This window comes from Mus musculus, chromosome 6, assembly GCF_000001635.26.
Source record: "Mus musculus strain C57BL/6J chromosome 6, GRCm38.p6 C57BL/6J".
NCBI classification, from domain to species: Eukaryota; Metazoa; Chordata; class Mammalia; order Rodentia; family Muridae; genus Mus; species Mus musculus.
Genome location: NC_000072.6, coordinates 60941370 through 60962711, shown reverse-complemented (window position 1 = coordinate 60962711; position 21342 = coordinate 60941370). Strand labels below are relative to the sequence as shown.

Here is a 21342-nt window from a genome sequence, read left to right as displayed (position 1 = left end):
ATCGATTGCACCGATAAAAAAAAATTCAGGTTCTTGGTGGACTACAATAAAAGTAAGAGACAAATGGCTATTGTTTTGTCTGAGCAACATGACATTGTTTCAGAATCAAATCTACATTAGAATTGGCTGTATGACAATTTGAAGTAATTGGGCAAACTTGCTATCCTGGCCTTATTTTCACACATATTTCTATAGAAAATGTGCCTCCTCATAACAGCATAATCAGCAGACACTTGCCTTCTGTGTAGCTTTAATTCGGTGACTACAACAGGAGGTCATCATTGAAGCTCTTTTGACACTTTGTTTTCTAAAACGTATTGGAATTGCAAATTGCAAATCTAATATTAAAGCCATCCATAGGTCTTCTAGGAAGAGTTTAAGGGAGGATTAACTAGAGAATATAAATAATTTACATTTAAACACTTGGTTATCCCCATAAGAAGGGAATGTCAGTACACAGCAAATATTCAAATTATCACTATGTTTCATTTCTTGGGTTTATTTTTTTTTCTGTTTTTGTTTTTAATATTTACTACCCTGGAATTCTGTGGCTTCTTTTCCATCCACATGTATGAAGTCTTCCATAATGATTAACAATTGATTAGCAAGTACGTGAGGCTGAACGTGGGGCATGCACAGCTCTCAGCAGTTGAGCCTGCTACATGCTTTGACACATTGCTTTTCTCCCTGCCACCTGCAGTCAGCCATTCTGTGCAATGGTGTGTGTAATAGCTGCCTACATTTCTGAAAAGACACTTTGCAAACCAATATTTTAATCTTTAAGAAATAATCATAGGATAAATTGGATCAAAGTATCTTTTATGTAAGAAGAAAAAAGAAGACCTTAAACATAATTCTTACTACTATTGTCAGGATTTTTGAATAATATAAAAAAGTGGGTAAGGAACAAATGCATTGTAACACTTGAATATGTTTTTACACTTCATGAAAATGAGTTCTTTGAAAGCAATGCCATATTTGGAGCTCTTTCAAGTATTTTATATCACCTCATTTCTAATTTTTTTTTAGTATGGGTTATGTTTTCTGTAGAAGGTAAAGCACTCACACTACCATCTGAAAATGTGTTGGATTATACATTATCTGTGAAATTTAAACCAGACCCAGAGACAGCAGTAGTGTGGCAGATTTGCCCATAGATCTTCGCTGCACGGGTTGGCCAGCCATGAATAATATCCATAACTGAATTGCATGATTCTTAGAGCTCCCTTATATGATTTTCTGTTTCTTAATGTGACTCATAATGGTTTCTCCACAGCTACATTAATTTTTAATCACTACCTCCTACACTATTGATGGAATTCCCCAGCACTGCTAATGCCCTTTCTTGTAATATTCATTCACTTAAAATATGAATGCAGATGCCACATCTTATATTTCAAAGAAAACCTGTTTAAAGCCAAAGCAAAATAATAGTTGCAGAGATGTTAGGTCACAGCAGGTTACTGTGTGTTTGATCAGCTTTACACCAGAAAACTCTTAAAGACTCAGCTTTAAAAAAAAATGGCTCCTTTCATTCACAGCCACATTACATTAAGCAGTTGAACTAGTATAAAATCAGAGGCTTGCGTAATTATTTTATATGGCTTACTTCTAGTAATATTAATTTAAAATATAAAATTAGAATTTGCAATAATCTCTAGAAAGTGTGTATTTGTTAAGAATAAATAATATAGAGAACGCTTCTTCCTCATTTCCTAAAACTAACATGAAGAACAAAGAAGGGGCAGGTTAGAGACTGTGGGTGATTGATACTCAGAAAGCTCTAAAAGAGCAATAGGCCTAAAGCCTGGCTGCTCACTAATTTTCTCAGTTCAAAACAGTTCATTTCTCAGAATCTGTTATTATGACGATATAATTGGCATGTACCTTTGAGCTGACAGTTTGGACCTATGTATCCAGGACAGCATCTCCATTCTAATGAGGTGACAATCTTATGCTGCATTCTATAGACAGCATTGGATGTCTTCTGAGATCTAGAGAAGAAAGCAATTGATACAAAATTATTTGCTTCATATTGAATAGAATTAGGACTTATAAAGTACTTAGAATAATTCCTAAAATTCAGTAAACATTTAGTCTTGGTACTAATATAAAACCATAAATCTATCATCATTATTATATTCAAAATAGCTAAAAGGATTTTTTGAATATGCAATTGAAACATGAGTGGTTTCACTATTGGCATTTTAAATTAGGATCTGTCATTACATTTATAAAGATATGATAGTTTTTTCATGAATAATGTTTTCTAGCTAGATCAAGGTTAGAACTTACTTTAATTCTAGTTTTAAAGCACACTATTAGAATATTTTTATATATTTCCATTCCTATTACTTCCAAAATGATTATAGTTAGAGAGATCTTTATTTGCAGAAGATAAATCAAGTACTGTAAAATAAGTTACATTCATGTAAATTGAAATTAGAATAACTGCTCATATTTCAAACTTATTCTTTAGTTTTCCAAGATTCAAAGTTATACTAATCTACCTTTTGTCTCATATAACATTTGAGAGATAAAGGGTGAGAGGGAGAGAAAGAGAGGGAGAGAGAAAAAGAAAGAGAGAGAGGGGGGCACTTTGAATGTGAGAAAATATTATTTACCAAATGAGATCACAGAATAAAAATGAATAAATTATAACACTTGAATAAAACAATGGATGTGATTCATGAATGAAACTCAATTATAGGCTTTGTATGTATGTGAATCTAAGATGTAAGTATAACATATTCTTAACCACAATACTCCACTCTACAGGTGGTATTTGCCAAATAGGTGTATGATACAGGTAGACATGATCCAACTTAACCACCACATTACTTCTATAATAAAAATAGTAGTAGTGTGGTCTATTTTGAGGAACACAAATAACAGATAAAATAAGTTGTTCAAATGTCCATATCTAAAATTGCTGGAACTAGACTTTTAAGCTGGTTTATAGGTGTGAGGGATATGCTCCTGAAATTTGTCACAGTCAACTCTTGTGACCTGTTCAAGAGTTGTGTGGGAAGGAACTGCATTTGCTTAGTTTTCAGTTTCTGCTGTAGCATGACAGATATGTCAGCATGTTGGAGGTTGTTCCTCAATAGCAGAATAAGTTTCAAGATTCTTTACAGCCCTAAATCTATGCTAAGTCACTCACTCACATACACTTCAGTAAGTGTATTATTTATTGGGTATACCCAATAAATAATTCTGTTGGAGGAAACATCATCTCTAGCTGAATTGCTAAAGTGAAGTAAGAAAGGAAGGTAGAGTTTATTCAGTTTGTGGGGTTGACTCTAGAACTTAGAACTTGGCTGAGTCATGCTTGAGGGACAGTACTCCTGCTCTAGCAAACTGAATGTCTGCTGCATGTACTGTTGATACAACAAAGGAAAACCAGACAACTATTATATAAATGCTGAAATCATGAATGAGTGGAAAGACCCACTGTGATGGACACAGAAGACCAGAAAGGAACAAGGATAAAGTAGCTGGGCTTATAAATGAGTAATGAACAGGAGAGGAACTTACCTTGAACCCAGAAGAAAAATACTATAAGGGTTACTGTGGTAATATTTTCATTACCAAAGGTTTAACAATATATTCTTTGTGCCTTCCTTGGCAAGAAAATTGTCACAAAGGGAAAACAACTGAAAGGCATAGTTTAGCTCTCACTAATCCCTAAGATGCACTCAGTTCTTTGGACCATGAATTCCAGTCCTCCAGAGACTCAGAAACACCTGGATTTTATGTATCCTTACTGTGCATTGTTCCAGATTGCTGATGCGTCAGACTCATTCCCTGAGTTATTTGTATGATAATTTGTGTATCATCAGTCTCAGAGCTTGAGTAGCAGTGCTATTTTTTTTATTGCAGGCTCTTTATGAACATCTTTAGTCAGGCTACAGTCACTATATGGATTCAGAGAATTTATTAAGAGCTCAGCCTTGCATTTTATGAAAATTGTATATGTATATATAATGTATATATAAAATAATATATAGTGTATTTATATATGTAATGAACAACATGCTCACTAAGATAGGGCTGCTTTCTCATGCACAATCACAGGTATGGCCTTCTATATTTTAAATACAAGCCAAGTCCTATATGGACTTTTTATTACCTTGAACAAAAATTATTACTAAATATTTTAAATTACCTATATATTTCATGAGAATCTAAGCTCAGGGTTGTTGTCTGTGTTACACAAATATTCTAAGAGGGACTATGGAATGGAAGGTTCAGTAACAGAAAGGTAACATGCCCTAAATACGAGACTACTAGACTTCAAGCTAAGTATATGAATGCATTAACTCACATGATTCTAAAAGCAAATATATACAACATAAATATTATTATTATTAGTAAATACATCTTAATTTACTAAAGGTCATGTATCTAATCTGTGCAGTGTCTGGAATTACTCTTTGTATGTATTTCCAGTTTACATGCATAGTGGATATTTTTAGAAAATAATATATACCTTCTGGAACAGAGTCCACTGCTGTACCAGCCACAAGAACCTCTTCCACTTGGTAAATGAGAGCCAGTGTCCAGTATCACTGTCGGGGATAACTTGGTATGAACATGAGCACACCAATTCCTGAGGGAGCAATCATAATTGATAGAAAAAACTCATTGCTGGTACTATTTTTGTCAAAATCATTTTCTTAGACTTTTACTACCTTGATCAGTAAGATGCTTTGAAAAATGTTTATTGACCAATATTTGATATCCACACAGAAAAGAAAATACATATTCATTGCTGTACCCAAAGAGACTTTAAGAAATACATGATGAAAATAATCAGAACTAAATTAGAGTCTGTATTTTAATATTTTAAGACAAAAAAATCCAAGACTGCTCTTATATGTAATTTAAGTGTTTATACTAAGAACCAAATCTCAGATCTAGGTCAATTACTTTGGGTAATGTGTAATAACATAATAAGCCAACAAATTGAATCATGTATAGAAAGAAATGATGGAAATATAAACAAAGAAGATAAAAGTAGATTATATTCCAATGATATGGTTGTAAATAAGAAACGAAATATTCTAGATAAAAAAACTAAGAATCAAGCAATATAATTAAGTTCATCATATGTTTTCACAATATATGGCAAAATAATTTAATAATCCATTAAGTAGAAAACACACTTCTATGTACCATCAGCAAATTTAAATTGGTCCTATTTGAATCAGCAAACAATAAGAAAATTGTTCTTCAAAATAAGACAACAGAAGCAGTCTAAGATTCCATACAAAGGTAAATCAATTGGTCATACGAACTCATGTCAAAGCCCAATGCAAACATGTCACAATTCTCCATAAGAACAGACACTTAAAACTAAAACATAAGCTTTCTATGAAGTATTAAGCCAGATTATTCTATAAGGTAACTGCATCGCTCTGTCTCTGACACAGCAGAGTCTCAGATGATATAATGTATTTATAAAATATGTATTTTATGGTATGTGTGTATCTATATAAACCATGTTTCTGGATATTGTAGTAGACTATACAGCCATGTGCTTCTTTGCATGTGACATGAGACTAATATATAGCCTCGTATTTTGCTGGGAGAAGTTTTCAAATTGCAGCTCAGGAAGGTGTGTCTGCAAAGAGAAAACACCTTCGGAATGAATTAAAAACCAGATTCTTGTTAAGAAATAGTTAGATACACGTGGACAATTCATATGATGAGGAACATGGCAGAAATGTCAAAATGAAAGTCAACAGAAGGTTCTCCAGAGTCCAACAACAGAGCCTGGATGTAAGAATGACAGTAGTGAGGGTTGAACACAAAGTCAAATGAGGAAAACCAGATTAACACTTAAAAAAATACATGCAGCAAAACTCCAAGAAGCTGAAAAAGTTAAATGAGTCAGAGATACCATGGATGGAATTAGAAGCAGTAAATAAAATTGATAAATAGTTAATTAAAAAGCAATGCAGCCTGTGCAGTCAACCCCCAAAAGAATGTGTACCAGCATTCTGGACACTAACAAAGTAAGTCCAATGAACTACGTGACCCTTAAGAACATCCGACGCAGAGCAGCAGACTTAAAGACTATAAATGCAAATATGAACACTTTAAATGATTACATAACCCAAGTTCTTGAAGAGGGTGAGAGGGAGAAAGATGAGGGTACAATAACCATTTAATGAAAAGAAAGGTAGTCTCGAAGTTTAATTTTTTTCAAAGAATGTCTCAAATGCTCAGTGAATTCCTAGAGGGTAAATCCACCGTCAAGTCTGACTTAAGTACATCTCATCAAATTCCAGACATAAATGTCTAGAAAGAAAAATAATAACACTAGTTCATTTATTCTTCATTCCAGCAGTTGTTCATGTAAAGCTCCCATAAAAAGTAGAAAAATATAAATATAGAAGCTACATGTAAAGTTCCTTATGACACACAGACTTTAAAAAGGACCATGAAAAGCAAACAACAAAAAATGTGAGAAGGATTTAGTTAAAATTAAGAAGAACACCGAAAAGGAATTTTAAAAAGAATTAACTATACTTATGAAAATCCCATGATGATACTAAAACTTAAGTGACCAATTTGAAAGAAAAACAATACAATTTTCATGTGAGTGTTTATATGACAGTGATAAACCAATCCCATCAAAACAGTGCCACTTCTATGTGCTTGGGAGTTTGAAAATGTAACATCCCTTCTCTTTGATATGAAACCAAAGCATCACTTAAGTAGAGCTTTTAAAATTCTAAACAGGGGGACAGCCACATGCCTAAAACAGTGAAGGCTGAGAAATAACCAGTTAGCAGGAGACATGTCCGATCCAACGGAAATACAGAGCGCTTCACAGAAAAAGTACTCCTTACCCGACTTATAGTCAGGTTTTTGCTACTGTAGAAATAAACTCACTAAATTTTATTTCATATTAAGAGTATAAATATAATTTCAAACCAAATTATTCAAAAATAGAGGCTTAAAATATAAAATTAAGTATGTTTAAATGATGACCAAGAGTTCATTAGACAAACTAGAATCCTTTTGGACCTTCCCTGACTGATGACTGACTACAGTTCTGGAGAGTGCTAGCTTTAAGGTTTTTATCCAGAATCCTTCATGCTGGCACAGCATTTGATTTCTCTCTAAGTGCATTGACTCTGCTGCTAGCCAGCAGCAGGTACTGAGAAAGGCTAGTGTTGATTCTTTATACTTTACAAGTGAGTAGGTAAAAGATTTCCTCAAGGAAAAGCAGACATTTCTGGTCATGAGCAAAATTTTAGCTTGCTGAATCCAAGAAAATGGAGTGAGGCAGGAATTCTATTTCAACTAAAAAACTAACCACTTTGTGTGTAATAAAATACAGCCAGAATAATCTACTATGCTTTCTACATTACATTTAGAAAACTCAGCCATTTAAGGAGGCAGTAAAAAGACTAACTTTAGAAAAATTTCCACTAATTGATGAAATCATGTCTCAACCACATCTGTTTATCTTGTGAGCCAGAGTGGAGAGCAATGAGGGTACCCCTGACTATGACCACACAGAACCACGTCTTTAAGAAATAAGGACAACAGTTTCAGAAGTACCAAGTTCAGTTGTGCAAGTCTTTGGCATTTAGATTAATGCCATGTGGATTATGCAGTTTTTAGACCTTAGGCTTCCTTGTTCAGTCATTTGGTTGAATTGAAAGTGTGGCAGGGAAGCTCCTAGGCTTGGAGATGACTATCTGTTGTCATATAAACCAGAGAATCCCTACCCCAAATCAAACCAATGCTCTCCCTAAAACTGGGACTTGGGATTGATGAGCTTCATTGATTGAATAACCTTTCTTTCCTGGCATTCCATTATTGAGAGGCATTTGGAAATTCATGTATCTTCTAGCTACAGCTGGGAAGCTATGTTGAAGAAATATAAAGACACAAACATGACAAGACCAGTTGACAGGGCAACATGAGGGAATCTCATGGGGATGAAGAACTGCATGCAATTAATAACTTCTGAGAAGGGAGGAATAGTCTTCCCTAGGGAGGATCTTAATTTGTTTTTTAAATGTCAAGTGGTCAGCTCTAAAAACTTATACATATAAGAAACACTAAATGGAATTACTGTGTGTGTTTATATTCATAAACACACACACAAATATATATATATATATATATATATATATATATATATATATATATATATATACAATAATAAAGAAAAAGAGCCAAATAATTTGAGAGCAAATTGAAGGATATTGTATGGTAGATGTTGGAGTGAGGAAATGAAAGGGGAATAATATAATAGTTACATTTTAATTAAAAATAAAATGAATTGTGTTTATAAGACCTAAACACAATAGAAATTATCACAATAGATGAGATGAAGATGATGGAGCATCATGGGTAGGAGACAACTTGAAGAAAATGCTACGTTTAGATGTCAGGGAAGAGTAAGTGAACAAATGAGATAAATCAAGACTTCTAGAAAACTTTCAAGAGACTGAGATTGGGAATCCACAAGAAAAGAACAAATTCAGAAATTCAGGGAATTTCTGAAATATAGAGCAAGACATTTTTCATCGTTAGGTAAGTCATCTTGACTGAAAACCAAGAAAGAAAATTCAAAGTAAAAGTGAAAAAAATAACCAAATGGATGTTAGTGGCACCCAAGGCTATAGGTCGTACATTTCCTCAGAGCCCACAAAACTCGTTCTAAACTATATCAAGTTTTATTCCATAAAAGAAGCCTTAACAAACACAGAAGAATTTTTTTTCAAAAAAGCTTAATTCTGAAGCCCATTGTGTAGTAATGTATAGCTGTTATCTGCACAGAAAGCTTAATAGTGTGATGTGTGTCACAGGATTATGAGACTAACATATTTGGGACACCCAAGTGAGAACTGTAAGGAAATGGTTGTGGTTATACATATATGTACACTGCATATTATATGTAAATAACCGTGAATTCCTTATAATGACCTGATAAATCCTTCTTATCTATAATTGATTCTGTGTTCCAAATCAATAATTTCCAGAAAACAAATATAGAAAGCTGTCACTACCACTTATGCTTGATTCAAATGAGAGAGGGCAGGTCTCAGGACAGCATTAGTATTCAAAATGTCTTTACACTCATGAGAAATTAGGAAAACAAATATTCTTAACATCTCACACAGTATTTTATAAGGCTTTTATTTGATAAGACTGAGGGAAAGAAGTCCCTTATCCAATCCCACTAAAATCAGGGACTAGACAAGGCTGCCCACTTTCTCCCTACCTTTTCAACATAGTACTTGAAGTATTAGCCAGAGCAATTCGACAACAAAAGGAGATCAAGGGGATACAAATTGGAAAAGAGGAAGTCAAAATATCACTTTTTGCAGATGATATGATAGTATATATAAGTGACCCTAAAAATTCTACCAGAGAACTCCTAAACCTGATAAACAGCTTCGGTGAAGTAGCTGGATATAAAATAAACTCAAACAAGTCAATGGCCTTTCTCTATACAAAGAATAAACAGGCTGAGAAAGAAATTAGGGAAACAACACCCTTCTCAATAGTCACAAATAATATAAAATATCTTGGCGTGACTCTAACTAAGGAAGTGAAAGATCTGTATGATAAAAACTTCAAATCTCTGAAGAAAGAAATTAAGGAAGATCTCAGAAGATGGAAAGATCTCCCATGCTCATGGATTGGCAGGATCAACATTGTAAAAATGGCTATCTTGCCAAAAGCAATCTACAGATTCAATGCAATCCCCATCAAAATTCCAACTCAATTCTTCAACGAATTGGAAGGAGCAATTTGCAAATTTGTCTGGAATAACAAAAAACCTAGGATAGCAAAAAGTCTTCTCAAGGATAAAAGTACCTCTGGTGGAATCACCATGCCAGACCTAAAGCTTTACTACAGAGCAATTGTGATAAAAACTGCATGGTACTGGTATAGAGACAGACAAGTAGACCAATGGAATAGAATTGAAGACCCAGAAATGAACCCACACACCTATGGTCACTTGATCTTCGACAAGGGAGCTAAAACCATCCAGTGGAAGAAAGACAGCATTTTCAACAATTGGTGCTGGCACAACTGGTTGTTATCGTGTAGAAGAATGCGAATCGATCCATACTTATCTCCTTGTACTAAGGTCAAATCTAAGTGGATCAAGGAACTTCACATAAAACCAGAGACACTGAAACTTATAGAGGAGAAAGTGGGGAAAAGCCTTGAAGATATGGGCACAGGGGAAAAATTCCTGAACAGAACAGCAATGGCTTGTGCTGTAAGATCTAGAATTGACAAATGGGACCTAATGAAACTCCAAAGTTTCTGCAAGGCAAAAGACACCGTCAATAAGACAAAAAGACCACCAACAGATTGGGAAAGGATCTTTACCTATCCTAAATCAGATAGGGGACTAATATCCAACATATATAAAGAACTCAAGAAGGTGGACTTCAGAAAATCAAATAACCCCATTAAAAAATGGGGCTCAGAACTGAACAAAGAATTCTCACCAGAGGAATACCGAATGGCAGAGAAGCACTTGAAAAAATGTTCAACATCCTTAATCATCAGGGAAATGCAAATCAAAACAACCCTGAGATTCCACCTCACACCAGTCAGAATGGCTAAGATCAAAAATTCAGGTGACAGCAGATGCTGGCGTGGATGTGGAGAAAGAGGAACACTCCTCCATTGTTGGTGGGAGTGCAGGCTTGTACAACCACTCTGTAAATCAGTCTGGCGGTTCCTCAGAAAACTGGACATAGTACTACCGGAGGATCCAGCAATACCTCTCCTGGGCATATATCCAGAAGATGCCCCAACAGGTAAGAAGGACACATGCTCCACTATGTTCATAGCAGCCTTATTTATAATAGCCAGAAGCTGGAAAGAACCTAGATGCCCCTCAACAGAGGAATGGATACAGAAAATGTGGTACATCTACACAATGGAGTACTACTCAGCTATTAAAAAGAATGAATTTATGAAATTCCTAGCCAAATGGATGGACCTGGAGGGCATCATCCTGAGTGAGGTAACACATTCACAAAGAAACTCACACAATATGTATTCACTGATAAGTGGATATTAGCCCCAAACCTAGGATACCCAAGATATAAGATATAATTTGCTAAACACATGAAACTCAAGAAGAATGAAGACTGAAGTGTGGACACTATGCCCCTCCTTAGATTTGGGAACAAAACACCCATGGAAGGAGTTACAGAGACAAAGTTTGGAGCTGAGATGAAAGGATGGACCATGTAGAGACTGCCATATCCAGGGATCCACCCCATCATCAGCATCCAAACGCTGACACCATTGCATACACTAGCAAGATTTTATTGAAAGGACCCAGATGTAGCTATCTCTTGTGAGACTATGCCGGGGCCTAGCAAACACAGAAGTGGATGCTCACAGTCAGCTAATGGATGGATCATAGGGCTCCCAATGGAGGAGCTAGAGAAAGTAGCCAAGGAGCTAAAGGGATCTGCAACCCTATAGGTGGAACAACATTATGAACTAACCAGTACCCCGGAGCTCTTGACTCTAGCTGCATATATATCAAAAGATGGCCTAGTCGGCCATCACTGGAAAGAGAGGCCCATTGGACTTGCAAACTTTATATGCCCCAGTACAGGGGGACACCAGGGCCAAAAAGGGGGAGTGGGTGGGCAGGGGAGTGGGGGTGGGTGGATATGGGGGACTTTTGGTATAGCATTGGAAATGTAAATGAGTTAAATACCTAATAAAAAATGGAAAAAAAAAAGAAGTCCCTTATCAAAGCTAAATAAACTTTATAGAGTGAAATGTCATGTTGTTTACTATTCATTAATCATAAGATTTAAAGAAATTTGCATAGTATGAACAAAAAAATGGTAAAAATGAAAAGCAGTTAATAAGACAAGGGACACACTACACACACACACACACACACACACACACACACACACACACACACACACACACACACATACATTTGTCGTCAATCTGTGACGTGACCTTTTAAAAGAATTTACCAAACTTTATTTTTCTTTTCTTCTGGTTTTCTTTAGACTGTGAGCTCAGCAGAGTGGCGCAGATGTCTTCTGGTCCAGCAGGGGTCAGGCTTTTCCAGGCAGCAGACATGCAGGTTAGATGTGTGATGTCTGTTTTCTGCTTAAAGGACTAGTCCTACCAACTGACTCTTTCAGCCTGTCTTCCTAAATAATATACTTTTAACTCATAGCTTTATAATTAGAAAAGCAAAAGGTGTGGGAATATGGAAGTTTCCTATTGAATTATCCATTTTGAATAAGCACTTGTCTAATTCTAGAACTTTAAATGTGTATTTTTATACTAACCATGACAAGAAATAGAAAAGCAACGAAAGTCCATAACTAATGGGAGATATTAAAATTCAGAAAACACTCTAGTGTTTTTTTTTTTTTCACTGACAGTAACATAATGGGAACATCAGTATATCTACAAGATGAAAACTTTCTTTAGTGTAAATGATGTTTCCGGAATTTTGAAAAGTGGAATAATCTCCTTTGGATGTTTGAAGTCATCAGACTTAACTGTAAAGTTTCAAATGCTGTGTGGAATTAGATCATCAGAAAAAAATAGAGACCTGTCTGGACGAGCTTTTCCCACCATCCTGCACAGGCCAGTTCCTAGAGCAAGGAGCTCATGTAAACTCTATCACATCACTAGAATGCTGGATATCTCAGTTCTCATTTTACTCTTTCTATAGTACGCACGGATTAGCTTTTCTTCTGATGTGTGTAGACCACTCCCTTATGACGTCATCCAGGTGAAGGCTGTAGTGCAGGCATCTGCCATGATTAGACCATTAAATACTGGAATTTCTCCAATTCCATTGGGTGTGCTGCTGCACGCTTGCCATCCCAACACATGGCATGTGAAAGCCAGGAGTTCGAGGCCAACCATGGCAACACAAGTTGAAGGCCAGCCTGAGCTACATAAAACCCCCAGCTCTTTTCTCAATTCTTAATTCTAGACCCCTCTTTCAGTACCACACATACCCATGACGTGAAATATTCCTCTGTATGGTTTTAATTGAATATCGATCTCTTAGATGTCCCAATAATCCATTTCCCCCGGCTTTCTTGATTTCTGTCTCTGTTCTGTTCCTCTCTCTGTTCCAAGCACTGAATAGAATTACCAGTCAGACAGGCTAAGTCCATGCTTTCAGGAAAGTCAAACCGTGCACAGCTGTCTGCAGACATAGGTGAGTGTTCTAAATGAAAATATGGGTGAGGTAAGAAGGGGACAATGAGCCAGAGGGCTGAAGTCAGGTGATGAGGGAGGGTCTCTTTGATGAGGTCATGTCAGAATTAAAGAGGAAATGGAGTCCAATTCCAAACGCTCCCACGGGAACATTTCAGAAATAGGAAATTCCTCTGAGGTCCTAAGGGTGGATGAGAACCTGCCCAGTCTGAGACTGGAGGGATATTGTGACCTTGGAGGGAGACCGTGAGACTCTAAACCCCTCCAGAGATTGAGAAACACTTCTCTGAGAATTCAGAAGGTGTTTTCTAATGTACCGAGTGACCAGTCAGTCACTATTGCCAATACCTTAGTAGGGCTGGTTCCATTTCTTTCTCATTTTAAGTTTACCAAAGTGTGAGATGATAAACACATTCTAAGAAATTACAGCACAATCCCTCTTTCATCTCAGTACTTAAAACGATCATTTTAGGCATTATAAAGGGAGGCATTGTGTGCAATGAAGAACAATCATGTTTAAACAAACTGTCAACATGTATGTGGAACATGAGTGGGACACTGATGTGTGGAGACTCGTGACTTAGAAGGGCAGGGTGAGGACAGGATGAAAGCAGAGTGACCCAGAACATAATAGAAATAGAGCAGCCGGGAGTAGTGGCACACACCTTTAATCCCAGTACTCCGGAAGCAAAGGCAGGCGGATTTTCTGAGTTCGAGGCCAGCCTGGTCTACAGAGTGAGTTCCAGGACAGCCAGGGCTATACAGAGAAACCCTGTCTTGAAAAACCAAACAAACAAACAAACACCCCCCCCCCAAAAAAAAAAAGAAAAGAAAAAAAGAAGAGAAATGAAGCAAAAAGAGACTTACTAATAGATCTGAAAATGTTTGTACGGAGAGGAAAATGTAGAGGACCTACTGAGGCCTCTAGTTACAGAACCAGCTGCATTCACTAAGACGTCTGCAACTGGGATTCTCGGATGTGGTAGGTGGGAGTGGAGGCAAAGTTAAATGGCTGGCTGTACACCTCATCCCATCTCTTATCACCAGTCAAGGCTTCCTGACACCATTCAGAGTAATTAGCTCATTTACCTCAATTTCCTTTCTTTTGGCTTCACAGATGTGAACACATGTTCCATTGGACAAGGGGTGGTCACAATGGACTAGACCTCCTCCTACCCCTGTCACCATGTGCCCTGGGTGCAGCATGGAGGAATTTTTGGTCACTAAGTTTTAGCATGATCCCTATGTTGAGGACAATGTTGGTGTCCAGCAAATGTGTGTCCTACATAGAAATGCCCCAGTTATAATTTCATCTTTTTGTGCCTATTTTAATGTGCTTGGTCACTTACAAACACCCCTTCTGCCAGACAAGGAAACCACAGATCTGATGTAGCCGACAGCCCCCAGAGTGCTGAAAGGGAACCAAGTAAGATGCAAATAATCCACACGAACCTTGGAGAAAAGAACCTATCATAGATGCAAGTATTCCTTTTCACTAGGAATTACAAACACGACAGAGTGATAAAGGTATGGTGTGGTCAGTGTTCATTCTCACTGAGAAATACTTTTGGGAATAGCTCTACTCACATATGAACCTTAATATTTCATGTTCTCTTTTCCACTTTCCTACATATGCCATATCACCCAGGGCAGAGCATGATGTGTTTATTTATCATGCATGTCAGGTAACAGAGATTTAAATAACACTCAGAGTGGATCCATACATGCAAAGAGATCATGAGTTCTTTGTGAGAATCTTTCTCTGAGCTGGGCAGTGGTGATGCATGCCTTTAATCCTAACACTCAGAGGCAGAGGTAGATGGATCTTTGTGAATTTGAGGCTAGCCTGGTCTGCATAGTGACTTTGAGGACAGCCAGGGCTTCACAGAGACCCTGTTTCAAACACACACACACACACACACACACACACACACACACACACACACACACACACACAAACAATAAATACATTCTCTGTTGTACCGTTTAAGTGCAGTGATAGAAGACTGAGAACCACAGTGGCCATTAGAGGGGCTACCTAATAGCCCGGGAAGGCATCCATTGGGTGTAAAAGGAATAGATATCGGAAAAAAGCTATCTGCACAAAGAGAGAGGAAAGGAAGCTACAGCATACTGTGAACCAAAAAACTAAAAGGTGAACAGGCTGAAAGCAGTAGATTCACATGAGGATACTGCAAGGTTGTGTGAGTAAGTGGGTAAGGAATCTGAAATGCATTCTGGAGGCAGCCCGTGGAGATTCACTAGCTTTCTACTCCTAGTTTAGGTGACGGCTTCTGTCCTGCTGACAGAGTGCCCTTGTGGAGCTGGATGCCAAGCCTCTGAAGCCAGCTCATCTCTTTGCCCTGAGATACAATAACTAAATTAATTTAACTCAAGTATTTAACCTCTCCAGAAAGACACCATAACAGACTGTTACCTTTGTTACCGAGTTATTGTTATATGTGATGGTTAACTGGGTCAAACAGACACACACACACACAGATATCCTATAAGTGTTTGCTGTTATCATTGTTAATCAAATGGAAACAGAAAAAAAGTTCTTTAAACTAAAGTCTCCTTTGGATCTTTGTGTATGGAGAGAGAGAGTCCTGGCTTTTTTCTTACACTACTTACTTACTTACTTGGATGACCACGTGAGTAGGGCAAATTCGACTGAGCAGGGAAGATTACTAAAAGAGAAATGCAGGTTCTCCAGGACAGCAAACAAGAGGATCTCTAAAGCAATTCTTACTTTACTATAGAAACAATCTGATTATTCATTATTCTCATTGGGGAAGCCATAGGGTAAATTGCTGTTCAACTGTTTGTATTTCATATGTGGTTTTCTTGAAACAAATATTGAATTTTGGGAAATTCAACAGGTATATCGATACTTGCTTTTTATAGTAAATACAAATACATACAGGTGGGACATTCAAATTCTTTGTGTGTCCTGGCAGAGTGCCAGGCCTGTGTTGAACATTCATAAATAATGTTCAAATCAATGTCTTCCTAACTGTTGAGAGCAAGGGTTTTAGACAAAATAACAAGTGTTAGTTCAAAGTCTAATGCCACTTAAATGTCAAGTCTAATATTTAACTATAAAATGATTAAATAGTAATTTTAATTATGATGAAATGATACACACTTCTTATTAAAGTGGTTCTTTAGTTGAATTGTCTTGTTATTTGCTTTATTGGATTCCTATCCCATAAAAACCCTCTAATTGCAGACATATAAAAGCTCATGATCATCTGCTATAAACATCCAGGAGTTCTTTTGCAATTAAAGAAAATTGAATTACAGATACCAATAAACCATGCTAAGTCGAAATGATGCATGAAAGCAATTAATAAAAGATTTTCAATAGATGCCATTTGTCATTTTTATTTAATTGGGAACTTCTTACTAAGTAGGATGCTTACATTTAGCTGCTATATAGAACATCTACTCATCCAAGGTAAACTTGAATGGTAGGTAGCATTTGTTTCACAGTTAAACTGGGTTATTCCAGATATTCTAAGTGAATTTTTAGCTAAAATCATACCTATCTGTATATCTTTAAAGTCTTATGACCTTGAAATTCTATCAATAAACAGAGTTGACATAAAGAAACTCAGGCACTCAAATGTGATGGCTTTAACTTACTTGCCTCCTGCTCCTCATGCTAGGTGTGAATTACTAGTTTTAAGTTAAATTTTATTGTATTATTAGTATAATGTCTAACTTAGTTTAGGCACTTGAAGCTATTTCTTTGTGGTTAAATTATGTACAGTTTGATTTATACCTCTAAATACACAGATGAGTAAATCATATGAGAATAAAACATCCTTTTGCTTAGGTGTGCATTTTTTTTGTTTTGTTTTGTTTTTAGGTCCTTTGGAGACTTTTCTTACAATGCTCATTTAAACTTAGCTTTATTTTGCTACAACAATGCAAACTGCTGTCATCTTTAAATCAAGCTGAAAAGCAGGCTTTGTAATTCATCATGCTCCTGACAAGTGTGACTCTCTGGGATGGCTGGAATATGATTTCTTCATCACCTGTTCTATGAGCCATGGACATCTGAGTTCTCTTAAGTGAGATTTTCATGATAACTTTTCATATTGGCATTTGGGTGTGGTTCTCAGAGCCTTGGTGGTGCCCCTTTGCTCCTCATCCTGAACAACAAATGAAAAAGTGAAGAGATTTCAACTCTGTCCCTTTCCCATCTCTTCCCTAAGGCTCTGCCTGAGATTTTGAAACCTGATGTAACTATGAACCTTTGAACAACTCTATGAGCACAAGAGACCTGTAGCATTCACTCATAGACAGTATAGTCAGAGACAGAGTAAGAACAGAATGTTTCTTACTTCCCTCTAGTTGTTTCAAAACTGGGTTTTTGATAGCTGGGTCTTTGATTTCTGCTGTTGTCACTTCTCCTGAGGTGTGTTTCCCTTGCAGACCTGTTTCCCATGTCGCCAGCCGACTTAGTGGAGACTTCTTGTTGATCAGACTTTCTGGAAAAACTCTGAAGGAATTTCAACGTGGCATTAGCAAGCATGACAGTTCCTGCTCCGGTGCTGGGCTTGATGCTGGGTTTGTCCTGAAGAGAGAGAGGCAGGGATACCACTGCTGTCCCTGTCTTCTCTAGGGATGTTTGGCTTCTCCCGTCAGGAGGGGTGCTTGTCTCAGAGGGCTGTGATGTTGACTGTAGGAGAACATCGTCTTCAGAAGATCTCTCAGCAGCTGCAGGACCCTGAGTGGAGGGGTTCTGAGTGGCCGAGAGCACTTGGAGGCTCAGTATTTCACTTACAGAAGCTGAAGCGGGGTTCGGGGTCAGTGAGGCGTCTTCATCCTTAGGCGCAGTCCATGAATGTTGAGTGTTGGTAAGCCTGAAGACCCTGCCCCATAAAATAGAAAGCAGGACAAGAAACTTTAGTCCCAGCATGGCAGTAAATTTAGGCACAAAAATTCATGGGGAATCGAGAGACGAAGTTCTTCCAGCCTTTCTGATAGCCAATTCCGTACTGAAAGTTTCAAAATTGGGTTTTGACAATTTGATGTGCGCAAAGGAAACAGGTTTCTGTGTTTGCAGTGCACTCAGGAAGTTCGTTTTCCTGTTTCTGTGGTTGCTCTGCGATCTGTGACCCTCCTAGGATGGATCAATGGAGTGGTGAGGGACCTCTGAGAAGCTGAGGGGAAAGGAGGAAACATGGACAATTATCAGCAGGAAACGCCAGGAGAGACCAGAAAGCAATTTTCCTTTTCCCAGGTATGCTCATGTGTCTCCACCTTTAGAAGGAAACTTCCCATTGGCAGTGGACAGTGGAATTTCATTATGCTCGATGAAAGAGTTTAGTGTTTTGTCCTATTGCATCAGGAAATCAAGAAAAGATTTTGTCACAATTTAAGGCCACATTGTTCAATGCACGCACACACACACACACACACACACACACACACACACACACACACTGTTAGGACTGTTGTGTTCATTCCTGAACCACTGGAAGAATATATTTTATCAATATGTCTTGGTTGGATTATTACTTAAAATTAATCTCAATAATAACTAAAAACAAGAATTCTAAAAATTGAAACTTTAAAGCCACACAAAAGTCTATTTAAAGTTTTGATCTTAAAAGGTTTTTTTTTTCAGTGACAAGAGTAGTGATATTTAGTAATAATACATAGTTATAGATAATAATGTACTTATATTATTATCAGTAGTTTGTCTGTACTTTTTAGCTCTGATATGTGAATGACAGTATATAATCAGAACTTTGCCATTGAGAAATCAGAGAAGAAACAAGGAAGTCATTTAAATAGGATCATAGTTAATGCTACACTATAGCTATAAACCAAGAGCAGGTGAGTTGTAGGTAATAGAAAACGTTTTCTAAAGTTGTTTTCTAGGGAGAAACACTTTATAAAATAGGAGTTCATTTTCCCAGTAAGTCTCTGCAAGAACTTAGCTATTAGGGAGCTGGGAGGGAACCCTAACAGATACTAGACAAACTGATATTGTCATAGTCTTCATCACTCACACATTCATTCATCCAATTAGTTATGATGCTACACCTCCATGAAGGGACTTTCTCTTAGGTACATTATGTATGGTATGTTATAATGTTGATCAATATATATATATATATATTATTACAGATATATGTTATTATTCATAGTTATAGGCACTGGACACCAGCATTTGAAACAAAGCATAGTTTTCTCTGATTTACCAAATATCTGTCTGAGTACATTTTCCAGCTTCCACTTTTGCCATTGATTTATCCGATACCATTGTTGACAACCTTGAAAGTGTAAGATGGGGTGTGATTTAAATCAAGATGCAGGAACTAGCAGCTCTGACTCTGACATGAACTTTAAAGAGAGTGATCCAGAAACTTTTTCCAGTGGGGACCCTAGGAGCAAAAGAACCCCAAACTGTTTGCCGAATGCACTTGGTTTTCAGTCCTAATAAGCAGACTTGATAGGAGTTTTGCTCAGGACAGGAGGAAACACACTGAGTTTATAGAAGGGCAGTAACTCAAAAAACTTCTAGGAAAGCATTTCTAGTTAAAGCACAATTTAATGTCACGATACAAGAATCTGCAGAAACAGATGAAAACAAATGTTTGAAACAGAGCAGCAGAGTGCTGTTTCCTTCCATTTTCTGTATTCATTTGCTTTTGCGGCTTAAGAAGACCACCTGATCCTAGGTGCAGTAAGCGAGTGTTGGTGGCAAAGTGCTCTTTCCCTGAATTTATATGAGATACCAATGAGCTAACAAATGGTAATCAGATTGGATGTTAATGAGCAATGCATTTAGCCTCTCGTGAGATATTGACCCATATGATATTTGTGCTTGTCTTCAATCAGGCTTACAAGTGACCTTGTGATCAATAGGCTAAAGGTCTAGCATGTCATTATTGATCTGCTAAGCCATGCTGTTTTGTAACTCTCCCCTGAGAATGCCTTGCTAGTATATGGATCAGTCTTTATTCATTAAACACTGCAGAAACCATCAAAAGCCCAACCTCAAGTTGTGCTTTCTGAGACTAGAGTAGGCATTAAAAAATTAAGGAAAATAAAACTCCTGCGCTGAAGAAAACTCAGTATATTATTTCTTGGAGATACCATAAAGAAAAGGATCTTAATGAGGGTGGGATAGAAAGGGAGGTTAAGAGAGAGAGGGAGAAAAGGAGGGAGGGAAGGAGAGTGGGAGTAAGTGAGGAAAGAGAGAGGAGAAGGAAGGAGGGATAGGCAGAAAGAGAGAAAGGGAGGGAGAGAAAAGAGATAAGAAAGGGAAGGAGAGGGAGATGGGGAAAGAGGGAAAGGAGGCAGAGAAAGAGAGATAGAGAGAGGGGAGAGAGAGAGGGAGGGAGGGAGGGAAGGAAGGAGGGAGGCAGAGAGAGAGAGAGAGAGAGAGAGAGAGATTGACTGTGTTTTCTTAGGGCTGCTAGCATGAGTATAGTTTGGAGTCATTTACCTGAGTGAGGGTGTACCAATTGTTAACCACATTGGTCAGTTATGAGTCTTTGTATTACCCATTAGCACTGCAAACAGAAGCTTGTATGGCCAACCTATGTCTATAATCATAAATATTTAGAAGATCACATTGACACTGTTCTAGCTTGTTTTATGTGAAGTGGATACAAGCTAGAATCATCTGAGAGGAGGGAACCTCAATTGAGACATTGCTTCTAGAATATCTGTAGGCAAGCCTATAGGGTATGCTCTTAATTAGTGATCTATGTGCAAGGGTCCAAACCATTATGGCTGGGGACACCCCTGGGTTTGTGATTCTGAGCAAGCCATGAGGGGCAAGCCAGTAAGCAGCACTTCTGAATGGCCTCTATAGTATGAGCTCTGGCCTTCAGGTTCCTGCTCAGTTTGAGTTCTTGCCTTGGCTTCTCTAAATGACCTATTACTTAGAATATGTAAGTCAAATAAATTCTTTCCTGTCCAAAATTTCCAGTCTTGGTCATGGTAGGTTTTTGAGTTTTGTTGCTAGTTTTTGTTTGTTTAATATTTTCTTTTTTTCTCCCTTTTAATGAAAATAAAGTTCTCTTTTGTCTTGCATAATATATCCTGATTGGAGTTTCCCCTATCTCTATTCTTCCCAGTATTTCCCACCTT

The 21342-nt window shown here is 37.3% G+C and overlaps 1 protein-coding gene across 2 annotated transcripts in view; it reads right to left on the bottom strand.

Annotated features, from left to right (window-relative positions):
* Mmrn1 (multimerin 1) overlaps positions 1–18395 on the bottom strand; it is a 45062-nt gene extending 26667 nt beyond the window's left edge. For both annotated transcript variants that reach the window (NM_027613.1, NM_001163507.1), the window contains exons 1-3: positions 17574–18395; positions 4493–4612; positions 1888–1994 (exon numbers count right to left, since the gene is read on the bottom strand). In NM_027613.1, the coding sequence (NP_081889.1) occupies positions 1888–1994; positions 4493–4612; positions 17574–18151 (805 nt within the window). In that variant the 5' untranslated portion in view covers positions 18152–18395. The remainder of the gene's footprint in view (positions 1–1887; positions 1995–4492; positions 4613–17573) is intronic.
* Between the last annotated feature and the right edge of the window lie 2947 nt (positions 18396–21342).